The sequence below is a fragment of the Idiotropiscis lumnitzeri genome, chromosome 14 (assembly GCF_059441095.1).
Source record: "Idiotropiscis lumnitzeri isolate Australia: NSW breed Sydney's pygmy pipehorse chromosome 14, RoL_Ilum_1.0, whole genome shotgun sequence".
Lineage (NCBI taxonomy): Eukaryota > Metazoa > Chordata > Actinopteri > Syngnathiformes > Syngnathidae > Idiotropiscis > Idiotropiscis lumnitzeri.
In genome coordinates this window covers 11,610,470-11,623,391 of record NC_142404.1, presented here as the reverse complement: position 1 = coordinate 11,623,391, position 12,922 = coordinate 11,610,470, and the positions used below count along the sequence as shown (strand labels likewise).

The 12,922-nt window shown below is 40.9% G+C and overlaps 1 protein-coding gene across 1 annotated transcript in view; it reads left to right on the top strand.

Annotated features, from left to right (window-relative positions):
* Nucleotides 1-12,922, top strand: part of uggt2 (UDP-glucose glycoprotein glucosyltransferase 2) — a 33,933-nt gene that overhangs the window by 14,784 nt on the left and 6,227 nt on the right. Inside the window, exons 24-33 of the mRNA XM_088315059.1 lie at nt 984-1,114; nt 1,260-1,355; nt 1,490-1,592; nt 4,588-4,667; nt 5,340-5,529; nt 5,615-5,773; nt 5,936-6,021; nt 7,828-7,912; nt 8,782-8,864; nt 12,761-12,865. Coding sequence (XP_088171185.1) covers nt 984-1,114; nt 1,260-1,355; nt 1,490-1,592; nt 4,588-4,667; nt 5,340-5,529; nt 5,615-5,773; nt 5,936-6,021; nt 7,828-7,912; nt 8,782-8,864; nt 12,761-12,865 — 1,118 coding nt within the window. The remainder of the gene's footprint in view (nt 1-983; nt 1,115-1,259; nt 1,356-1,489; nt 1,593-4,587; nt 4,668-5,339; nt 5,530-5,614; nt 5,774-5,935; nt 6,022-7,827; nt 7,913-8,781; nt 8,865-12,760; nt 12,866-12,922) is intronic.

Genomic DNA, 12,922 nt, shown 5'->3' with positions numbered 1-12,922 from the left:
TAAATAATACATTTCAAGTCCACATGTCCTCGACTCAACCTTCCGAGGCGCGGATAGATGAGAAAGAGATTGCGTTCTGCATATAAACACAAAAGCGGAACAACTCTTCTTTTATTTAAACGTTATGTTATGTGTAAAAGTTTATACATTTATTGAGAGAGGACGCTCTGCCAATTCTTAAGTGGGGTTTACAAACGCTATCCGTGCTAAACGATAAGGGACCACAAAAGACGCAGTTAATGGCCCATGCAGCAACAATTCACAAACAGGAAGTCAAGGGTGAACGTACAACATGATCCATGAAAAGATTATGAATATGTATGTTTCGATGATTGATTATGGTAAGAGACATCCATACAAAGTGTTGCGTATCTGACCAAATCCAATAAATATTTGATCCGAAACATAACGGAATACTTGGCAGAGAACCCCCTTGCTGGCAAGCACAGCCATGCGACGTTTCTTGTCGTTGGTCACCACGTTTACACACAGCTCAGGAGGGATTGTGGCCCACTCCTCTCGTGCAGCTCTCTAAATCCTTCAAGATTCTTGGCTGCCACTTGAACACTGAAAGATTCAGCTCCCCCCTCAGGTTTTCTGTTGGCTTGATATCTGGAGAATCACACTCGTGTGTTGTGAACGTTCAGCAGGAGTGTTGCGGGAAATGATCCAATTTCACTGAATGCGTCTGAAATGTTTACTTCTTTTCCAACAAGTGATGTATCTTTGTTCATGTCCATGTCAGCACGATCGCGTCATCGTTGCATGGTGATATCTTTGTCGTTTGTAATATATCACAATTATATATCTTGTTTTTTTGTTTTGCTTTTATTTTCCTGTGGTTTTCACCCCTAGTCGTTGACGTGTGAATAAAAGCAGTGTTGTGCAATTTGTTCAAGCTAACAAACTAACTGACAGGAGTGACAGCAGCACTTTTGTCGATGCCGTGTTGCGACATTATTCCTGTCTGTTGTGTGCGTCAGATCCTCGGGCCACTCGATGAGCAGGAGGAATTCACTGCAGGGGATTTTCAATTGCTGGACAAGATTACTCGGAGCAGCTCTGCAGAGAAAGTCAAAGCTCAAGTTAAACTGATGGGGATGAAGCCAAAGCAGTATGTTTTTTTTTCCGTTTCGTTATTTTTTATTTTTTATTCGTCCACAGACTGTTCACAATGGATGCTTGAGAATCCCATAAACTATATGGTTTATTGTCTTACCATAATTCCCAAAACATACGACTCTTTATTTTGTTTTCAGTGCCAGCGATCTGGTCATGAAGGTTGATGCCCTGTTGGCTGCAGCTCCCAAGGGAGAGGTCCGAAGGGATGTGAAATTTCTCAAAGAGAGCCACAGGTGGGCAATTGTGCTGGGGAATTGGACCATCTCTCTTTGAAATAAAATTGCGGCTTCATACTGTATTTCCAAGTGCAACGGGACTTTCTGTTGATTTGGGTTGTATTATTGCTCCGTTTCATTTCCCTCCTCAGCGTGCTGCAGCTCTCACCCCGTGAAAACGAGGTGTTCTATGATGTGGTAGCCATTGTTGACCCGCTTACCCGGGCCGCGCAGAAAATGTCCCCCCTGCTGATTGTAAGTTATCATCGCTGTCCAATGAACGCCACATATAACACTTTTTCCCCCCGAGCAGCAATAAACAACAGATTTACTGTGATTTCTTAAAAACACACTGCAGAAAGTGATAGACATATTTCACGCACAAAACATACGTCTGTTTTCACAACCATTATTTTTCATATTGTACCTTTTGAAGCAGACAAAATCCTAACTGCTTAATGTCTGTAGGTTGATCTGCAACATAAATGTCAGAGCTGAGAGCAGAGAAAGCAAATTGATTGGGTGATGATATAGGGCTGGGCGATAAACCGAAAATTTACCGTTACCGAAATTCATTACAATGACCGAAATCATTTTGCCCATGTCGGTAAATTCGGTATTTAAAAAAAAAAAAGAAAAGCCTTTTCTGTCTGCGGCAATGTTCATGCCACTTTAAGACCGCTACAGCGCCTCTAGTCACGTGACTCCACCCGTCTGATCGAGAAAGAAAACAGACGTCGCTGTTGTAGCTGGCGATTCAAATCCAGAAGCTTTTTCGCCACCCACAACACAACCATGCTGTGCTGAAAGTTCAAAGTGAGAAGCAAGGTTCGACAAGTGACAACAGCCCATTAGGAGGCGACACCATACGAGAGAACGTCTCAGAGGTGGATGCGATAGCCTAGCACATAGCTAAAGATAAAGCTCCTCTAGTTAGTGACGTGCACAGGATTTAAACGCTTCATTTATCGTTATCGAGGTAAAATTGCTCAATTTCTCGCGATATTGATTTGAGGTCATATCGCCCAGCCCTATGATGATACCATTCTAATTGAAATACTATCTGGGAATTTAAAATCTTACTGTAAATGATTGTCTTCCTTCCTTGGCCCCTCACCTGAAATTTTGGAAATTACAAATTCATGCCCACTTGTTTTTACTATTTTACTGATAAATGGGCCAAAGAGTGTAGAAGTTTGACTACCACAAAAAATATTCAATTTAACATTTTTTTTTTACTGGTCGCACATTCCATGCACTGTCTAAAATTTTATGGACAAACTGTTCCTGTTTAGGGGCAATCTGGAGCTCTCGGTGTAATTTTTAACACTAAAAACCACTGCCTCATTTTTACTAAACACTTAGGTCTCCTATGTTAGTTTTTTTAATGTGGGTCATACTTGGAGAGCGAACATTTTTTTTAGGTGCTACTAGATGGTGTTAAAAGTTTGAGGGCATAACACGGAGTGTTCCAGTTTTTCATTTACTGTGCTGCATCCCACTCTTGAATTCATCGGTGAGGTCGGGACATTGTTCACCGAGTTTGATATGACACTATTCATGTACATAGCTAACAAAGTTTTATCGCGATCCTGCCGATGCAACTTCCAGTGGAAACGTAATTCAGTTCAGGGTTTACCATTCCAAACTTCACTTAACCTCATATGAAGTCAAATAGGGCTTGCATGTGTTCATCAGGCTTTGTTAGAGACCAGCGGTCTTATTTTGTGGAAATCCACCACAGATGGCCTGGCTTAATATGAAAATATGACTCACTCTATTCAGGTGCGAGTGAATCAGCGGCCATCACCAGACATTGTTAGCTATGTGCTCTCAGCCTAGCTCTGCAATGTGCAGGAGAAATCGTGATCGTGGCATATTGTATTGATTTGTGGTTGCGATGGAGGCAGCCCCGTGCACAAAACCACTGACCCTTTGCTGTTTTTTCTTCTATTAAATTGTGTATTTATTATATTACGAATAGCAGTAGCTCAATCTGTAAGGGCTTGATTGGAAGTGTTTGGCTTGGGGGCTGGAAGGTTGGCTCGATCGATATCCGCAGACCAAAAAAGCTCAATACACGCCACGGACTACAAATTCGGAAGGTCTGAGTGGCTGGCTGCACAAGAGCTGACAGTTGCTATTACAAGTGATGCTATGCTGCTGTTTTGGTTTGCAAGAGGTAGTTCTTTATTGGTCTTGTATGAAGCGACCGAATTGAATGGAATGTTACTTTTACACTAAATTTTCTCAGGTTTGAAATGATAGTTTATGGAATTTACAATCGATTACAAATCACAAAGAGATGATAAGCTGAAGTGTCGAGCAGAAATGTTAATGCGAATTCCGCGTCGCACTTTGCTCTGCTTCTATTTGCTTGTCTTATGTGTCGTTGTTGGCAAATGAGGGATGGGGATGTTTCAAATTTTCCAGAGGTTAATAATGGTCTACCATAGTTTCAGTAACGCCTCTGCAGACCTTGCTAGCATATCAGCCCAAAGCTGCGGAGGTGTGCCCGCTCTGAGTGTGCCCGTGAGTGCACTGTAATTGATTGACACCTCGTCAATCACGCCTTCTGACTTTGATCGGTTGTTTGATTTTTCCTCCTGCACGGTGTGGTGATTTCTTCAAATTTGAGGTACAAGATGTGGCCAGAGAAGGATGTTTTATTTTTGTTTTTTTTTTTTGTTTTTTTAACGATCATTTTACGAATGTTCTATCATCAGGTCAAGCAGTGTTTTTACGTGTCCAAAAAATTGAGTTTTGAAAATGGCAAATTTCCACTTGAATAGTTTACATCATAAAAATACTACAAATTATGATCTCCAAATTGTTGTTATTATTTATAAAACTTACAAACATCACGCAGCTACACACAATGACTTACTCAAGTGGTATAATACGATGTAAAACCAACATTTGACAGGAGACACATCAATTTTTTGCTTGCAATATTATTATTATAATTCATAATTTTTTTTCAACATGTTTGCTGTATATTAACTTTCATTTATTTGCGAAAAAATATAAACACACCTTCCATGCCCGGTACTCTCTGCATTTCAGTAAAGCAACAACATCGACTGGTTACGTAAGAAAGTGTGATGTAAATTGAATAAAGTAATCCTTTTGGGATCGTAATCCAGCTTGTTTTTCTTCCACCATCTGCTCTTGATCACGCGGAAGCCTGTTTGTTTCTGCCTTCGCTTCTTAATTTTAACAGTTTCTTTTCCTCTGTGGCCTCCCGCAGGTGCTCAGTCAAGTGGTCAACCTAAGGCTGCGGTTGTTCACGAATTGCAGGGCCAAGTTGTCCGAGATGCCCCTCAAGAGGTAGGCTCGGCGCTTCAGCTGTAATTAGGTGCTCCCGTTAGGCTTGTTTGAGTGTCCTCGGACTGTTCACTGAGCAGCGCTGCCTCACTCCTCCACTCCACAAGATTAAATTGATGCAATCTGCTTAATATCGCCGCCTTATTGCTCTGGGCCTCCTCTTGTATCTCTGAGCAAATTGCACTGCCGTGGTGCACAACAAAAAAAAAAAAAATCAGCTCAACAAATCAACAAGAAAAAGACCGTGTCTTGTAACTTCTAGTGTACCGTTAATGTGAGTCACAATGATTTTTTTTTAAAAAGATTTGTATTGGTGACACTCATAATATACCCTTCCATACAATTTCCCAGAACTACAATTTCTAGTATGACTTTTAAGTGTTTTAATACATTATGCCAGTGTATTTGTACTTGATTATGTTTAACAATGCTGCTATAACTTTTATGCTAAACATTGAATTTGTTTTCAATTACTTGAATGCTCAAAATAACCTTGGATTATCTGATCAGACAAAGACACCTATTGTGGCAAATTTCCTTTCCAGAAAGAAAGTTTTTGAGTTTTTTTCTGTCCTTGAGTACGTCTTAGAAAGTTGCAAATTTCACAAGACGTCATCATCTTTAATGGTTTTAAAAGCGTATGTGAAAGTTGTGACATTCTATGTCTGTCCGCAGCTTTTACTCTTATGTGCTGGAGTCGGATCTCTCCTTCCTAGCCAATGATACGGTGTCTGCCGGTCCGGTGGCCCGCTTCACGGAGCTTCCCGAACCGCTACTTCTCACCCTTAATATGATCACACCAGAGAGCTGGATGGTGCAAGCCCTCCGAAGCCCTCATGACTTGGATAATATCCACCTCCAGGAGGTATGCAGCTGCCCCTCTTTGACCTTCGTTTGGGCCATCTTCTATTGATCGTTTTTGCGCTATTCCAATTGTGATTTGGAACCAGGTGAGCGGGACTGTGATGGCAGAGTATGAGCTCGAGCACCTCTTGCTCGAGGGCCACTGTTTCGACCTGTCGACCAGCCAACCTCCCCGCGGACTGCAGTTTACCTTGGGCACGAGTCAAGACCCGTTCATGTATGACACCATCGTCATGGCTAACCTGGTCAGTGACTTAATCGAGTTATTGCAAATAATTTTTTGGGGTTGACTTCCCCTTTAAAATTGATCCTCAAACATCAGTCATCTTCAAACCTGTGTAATGTGTGACTATAAACCCATGGCCACGATGTTATATCCACTATTTGTATTGGTTTGACTGCAACAGGGGTATTTCCAACTAAAAGCCAATCCTGGTGCCTGGCTGCTCAAGTTGCGTGAAGGACGCTCAGAAGACATCTACCAAATTCTGTCGTGAGTTTATCATTCCATCCTTTTTTAATGTAGTCTTTCCTTCCCATGTTCCAGTACTTGTTTTCAGATGGTCAGGTAATGAGTAATTACATGTCTTCACCAGAACCCTTCAAATTTAAGGGCTGGTTTTAGCTGCCAGATAACGGTAGCTGTGGAAGCCCATCGCTATGGTAACGTGGAGACCTGCTGACACCGTCTGAGCTCAAGGTTTTGATGAGTGCAGGGAGTTGCGCTCTGCACAGAAGAGGGGAGGACGAGCCGAACTGCTCTTAAAAAGAAGACATGGGGGTGTGGGGGCAGGCGATGATTTACCTGGTCACCCCGTCATGCCATCCACCATGCAGTGTGTTTAGTAGACAGCAGAATGCCTTTCAGGTGGTGAAGCGTAGGTGTCAGAGGATGCGCGTACGAGACGAGAGCGCGCTGGCGTGTCGTCTAATTTCTCTGAGCAAAGAGAAGCTGCGGTTGCTCGGAAAATCGAGACTTATCCCAAAGAAACTTGTAGCCCTTTCTGTCAAGCCGATAATGGCCCAAATCCTACTCATCTGCGGTTGTGTGTCTCCACCGAGTAGGGCACAGTCTACACGGTCCTCCATTCCGCATGACCCTATAGGATCACAGGTACTGTCCTCTCTGGCACGGAAGATTTAGGACACGCACGGGCCTGTGTTCCTGTGGAAAATCATATAGGACAAGCCAAGATTTATTCCCCAATCCTCCAGGTGAAGCAAAAAGGTGATGTCATTTTTCACCTTGGCAGTGTCATTATTCTTGTGGTTAGCGGGCACTCTGCTGCGCTTTGTTGGCTGATCAGAGCAGAGTGTCCGTGCAGCCTTTGCTGCTTCTGCTGCACCTTCTCACCCTGACACCCATGATTGAGATGGCCTGCTCTCCACTTCTCACAGGAAACATACAGATTGATTTCTGGTGCCAAGTGTTCTACTGCCCCCCCCCCAAAAAAAGTAGCATACAATTAGTTCACCCCAAAACGAAGCCATTTGTCAAAATGATAGCCTTAATTTTTTTAGTTTTGTACCCTATTAGGGTTCTCAATGTCTTACTTTGCATCATAGCCTATAAGTCACCATTAGACTCAGTAGATCGCACCTGCCAAAACACACTAGTCGCCACTCTTCAACTCAGTGGCTGTGAAAGGCCAGTGTTAGGCGATCAATACTGCACAGACATTTTCATTAAATCAGCCATCTTATCCATTGCAGATGGGATGTTGTAATGGATTTAATCCTGGCTATGTGATGGAGGGTAATGAAGTTGGTCCTCGTGCCTCCTCGGCTGCCTCGTGGCACGGTTGGCAGCCATCAAATAGAATAATACAATAAAGATAGAACGCATTCCAATTTGAAATCAGTGGAAGTGGAATGACACTGCACTATTTTAAGTATCATTAACTGTCTTACAAGTGTAAAAATAAGTGAACTGAAGTATAACAAGCATTAAAAACTGTAAATACACAGTAATTACTGTTGTCTATTTGTATGGCGAGTCATTTACAGTATGTACACATTTGATAGCATGATGATTATAATACATTGAGTACTAATTAGATCTCCGCAGTTTGTAACCAGATTAGCTTTGTTGAATTACTGTTTTACGGGCTATGCTGATGTTATAGTGCATAATTAGTGGTTATGATTCCTGAGAATATTGAGTTGAGTTGTATGAAAATAATTTCTGTTTGTGCCACTGTACCCATTTAATGACGTTTCCCTGTAGTGAGCCTGCTGATATTGTCATGTTCATTTTTAGTGGGAGGAACAACAATAACAATTTCCATTTATTTGATAGGCACGATGGAACCGATTCCCCCGGAGATAACGGTGATGTGGTTGTCTTGCTGAATAGCTTCCACAGTAAGATCATTAAAGTCAGGGTGAGTGTGTTGTTTTTTTTTTTTTTAAATGACAGTATTAGTAATGGTTAAGAGTATACAGTGGAGCCTCCAAATTGGAACACGGTCTTTTCTGTGAGGCTGAATGACTTTCAAGATGTTCCAATTCCAAAATAGCTCTCTTAATCTATTCCAGAGACAAAGTTGTAGAAATTGTAAACCGTTTTGATTCTGTCTTGACTGACAATGTTTCAAATAATGTTCAAAAGTCTTAAATATTAAAAAAAATCAGTCTGTAATTAAACTGCATAGAACTAAAATAAAGTCAAAGTGCATACATACCCTTTGACGACAATTGATAGACAGTGTGTTATAACAATATTTATGGTAACAACTGCTTGCTAAGAATAGAATTTATTAATTCATTGTATTTCTTGTACTGCAATAAGTAGAATCTGACGCATTTTTTTGGGTCCAAGAGCGATATTAGGGGCTTAAAAAATAGCCAATTTTCAATATATTGGCTAATAACCCATATCAGCCAGTGTATGAAATGACAACATTAATATACTCAGGATATCCTCTACACTGAACTTAAATTCTTATAATACACAAAATATGTTCTGGGGCGAAGAAGCAGAGCACTCCTAAATTTTAAACTTTAATTAGCAACACTAGGATTGTAAAGGGTACGCTGTAAAATAGTCGAGTGGACGTGGGCATTAACAGTTGCTTAAATGTTTGTTTATCTCGCAGAGATGCAACTTAGCACAATGTTCAAAGACTGTAATGCACTCTGGTGAAAAGAACTCGCAATATTCTGTTGGTCCACATTTTAGCATTGTTCAACTTTGGAGGCTCCCCATTGCAGCATCATTTGAAAGTGAATTTCTGTTTTGTTTGTTTCATAGGTGCAGAAAAAGGCGGAGAAGATGAATGACGATCTTTTAAGTGAAACAAGTGAAAGCAAAGGCCTGTGGGACTCCATTGCGAGGTGTGTATGCAATTCCCTCATGTGCGACGTGTTGGTCCACATATAATGACTCGCATCCCCTGCTTTGTCAGTTGATTGGCAGGAACAACTGCACTTCCTTTGTCAATGATACATTATGGTTTCAGGAGATCTTATTCGTCCCCGGGCTCCAGACTACATTATTATGCTGTAAGAGCTAGTCTTGCAAAACATATGTGCTTCTGTAGGTATGTGTATGCTGTATGCTAGCCTTTGTGTGTGTGTGTGTGTGCGTGTTTCCCCCAATTGTGTGATCCTGTCTGCTCACCCTAATGCTTGCTGTGTGAAGTGTTGGGAGCACTTTTGAGAATAGGTAGGCGGTGTGGCTGCATCCCATTAAACACCTTTAGTCATTGTGTTCACCTTCTTTATATTTTTATGCTACTTTGATTTGTGTGCACAGCAGAGGCGTGAAGTTGTGTCAAAAATGATGTTTGTATTGATATTAACATATATATATATATATATTTATTTATTTATTTATTTATTTATTAAATAGTTATACAATGCAACATATTGCATGTGGAACGTCAAACGCAATCCAGGATGGCACAGTTAACAGCACAGTGAGTCCACATATATATTACATTGTCCAAAGTGTGGCTTGCTATTATTTATTTTATTTTATTTTTTTCAGTCCACCTAGCATTCAGAAGCACCGTGCAGTGTGCGGCGAGCTTCAACTCTCGCGCTACACTATGTAAATGCGTTAAGCCACACAACACATGCGTGGGCAAATTGGGACTGAACAACACACACACACACACACACAATGACACTCTTGCTTAGTGAAAACTGTGTTTAAAAAAAATAAATAAAAGTAAATAGTTTAAGCGTCATCGCAATGAGCGCAGAGTAGAAGGTCAGAAGGTGGCTAATCCAGGTGGATGGCTTGTCTCATTAAGATGCCAGCTGGATACATTCAGCAGAGCAGGTTATAGAGGCATCATGGCCTTGGTGTGGACCTTAACCACGCGGATGGCATAGCAAATTGCTGGTTGGCTCGGCCACACCGGTTCAATCTACCTTGGAGGTTGTTTTGGACCTTGAGGCGATGTACGCCTCTTTGATACAGCTGCTTACAGTTCAGATTGGTTTGCGCTGTGTATTTAAAAACATGTAGCTGGTCACATTATTATTTGATGGAAGGAGCTTTTTTAACTGTACCATGTTTTGGTCACATTTGTATGTATTTAATGGTCCGGGTGGGCCATTAGTTTTCCAGACAAAGGGTTTGTATACCTATGATAGCTTTGGTATCCGAAACAAAACAATATACATTATGCATTTTTCTCGGTATGGAAATTTATGGCCCAACCTTGTATTATTAATCAATCCATCCATCCATTTTCTATTTTGCTTGTCCTCGTTAGCGACACCATGGACCAGTTGCCATTGAATCGCTGGCCAGATATTGTATAGACAAACAACCATTTCACAGTCAGATTCGCACCCAAGCGCAACTTTGCAGTGTTTCTCAAACTTTTCCCCCCCAAATTTCTTGTTCCATATCAAGTACAACCAACCTTTTAATAAAGTAGCATAGTAAGCCAAAGTGTTCTTCAAAAATGAGACCGTTTCTTGAATATCGTTGCAAGCTTGTTTGAACATTAACGCTGCGCTTAAATTTTAGCGCATTGACGTTTGAACATTCCATCGTAATAGGCGTGACATCACTTCCATTTAGCTTAGAGGGAAAAAAAATCTCTCATCTCATATCTCGGCCCAACTTATCCAGTCGAATGAAAGTTGTTTGTCTTCCAATCAGTTGTAGAAACTCGTATGTTTGAATGAGGAAAGACATGATAGTTACTTGAGTCTACACTTGCTTGCTCCCGTGATTCATTTGTAATCTCAGGACTACTTTTGAGGGATTTGTTGGAGAAGATGGAAGGAAGGTCATTTATTGATTGCAAACCTCACAGGAGTCGGTGAAGCAAGTCCGTGCATCAGCCTTGTCTTGGCGTTGTGCTTACAAATGGTGAGCTTGATCTCTTGTCAGGATGTAAATGTCTCTCTCTTTTTTTTTTGTCTTTACTTTTGCCTTCTGATAGTTCATATTCTATTATTGCAATTCTAAGATTTCATCGAGTGAAATGTTGCGCAAGTCAATCCCGTATTACTTGAAATATCCCAACATTTACTCGAGTCTAATGACGCGGCACGCGGTTGGCGTTATTTGCAAAACTCTCACATCCCTATTGTGGGATTTCTGCTCCCAAGGAATTTTTTTGGCCTGTTAGTCTTATCCAGTTGTTTTGGATTTAAGCAGAGCTGAGGTTATTGGATGCAGAGAGTAAGTGGAATGGAAGGTTTTCAGGATGGAGAGCGAATGTTACAAATAGGGCAGTCCTGGCTTGGAATGGACTGCTCGATTCGACTGTCTGACTCACTTCCTCGCAGTCGCTTTGATTGCATTCGCCACTCACAAGGCATTTCATGTACTTTGAATAACATCAAACACGCATGCCGAGTCAAGCTGAGTCCAGTACAGCAAGCAAGTTGAGCGCACGGGTCGGTTATCACTAAAAAGTTAATTGAGTGCCAATTCTCCTTTGACGTGTCGGTGCTGATACCAAAAAAAAAAAACGCTTCGATATCTGACACCAGCCTGCCACATTGTGTCCTCTTTCAGCATACCTTGTGCAGTTTGGCAGACAAGATGTTTATTTACACAGCCAAATTGAAATATGCTGTCCAACTATGGCAAGATAAAGAGAAGCCAATACAAAATGCCATAGATGGACTAACAGATAGCAGCTGCGTCATAGCATAACACTTTAACAGTCCATCTAACACTTTTTATCAAATGTTCAAATATTATTTGCATGCGTGTGTCGCACTGCTCCCCTGGAACAGACGCAACTCAACGACTCATTTCAACTTTATTGTGATATTTTCATCAAAATTGCAATCAAGTTTGCCGTACTCTGTATGGACGAGTACGCCGATGTACGGTAAATAAATTGTATCGCTGCATCGTTATTTAAAGCTTTGCTCAATCGTAAAATTAGCAAACTTGAACTATTATTCCATGTGCAGATTAAGCAAAATTTCTGCACCGGTCATAACATCAAACATCTTAGCTGTATTTTTTGTATTTTTGATGAGACGTATAGAAACTTGCCGTGGGAAAAATTGCTTGCCGCTTTTTGAAAAAAAAAAAATATATATATTATATTGAACAGTCAGGGAACAGAAGTCCTGAGAATGTCAACTTTTTTGCGTGTTTTTTTTGTACAATTTTTTTAAATTTAATTGTGACCGTATTAATTTTTTTCTTTTTTTTTTTAATTGTGACCGTATTAATTTTTTTCTTTTGTTCCAGCCATAGTTGCGTCACATGACTGTATTTCAAATGAAACCGTATTTCAAAACCTCGTACCTCGGGCAGCACTGTAATCTAAATCCATGCGGGTCACTGTCATTTCCTGCTCATTTGCAGTAGATCGTTTTCATTGATTTTTTTTTGGCACATCTTTCATTCTATGACATAATGTTGAGTCTAATGATGCTTTGCACCCACAAGGATTGGCAATTGCACTTAAATGACTCTCCATGTAAATAAGTGTTTTTTATTATGTGATATAATTATTGATCCAATTTGTCTCGCAAGATCCATTGCTAGATGCTCTCTTATCCGGATTTTTAGTTTGTAAACAGCCCTCTTGAGGACTATGTTCGAATTCCAGTACAGAATAATAAAATCCTCATATTTAATGGAAAACCTCCAAACGGAAGCGCACCGTGATGCATAATTTTTCTTCCGTTGTTCTCATCTTCATAAAAGCTTGGCAACTTCCATGCGTACTTTTGATTGACTGTATGAAAGACATCCATCAAGCGGAAAATAAGACAAATTGTTGTCTCGTCTACAGCATCGCAGGAGGAGGCCCCAAGAAGGATGATGGCGAAAAGAGGAAGGAGGATGTTCTAAACATATTTTCAGTCGCCTCGGGTCATCTGTATGAGCGCTTTCTGAGGTATGAGCTCCTCATTTCTCAGAGCCTCTCTCTCATTGGTTCCGCTCCAGGCCCTAA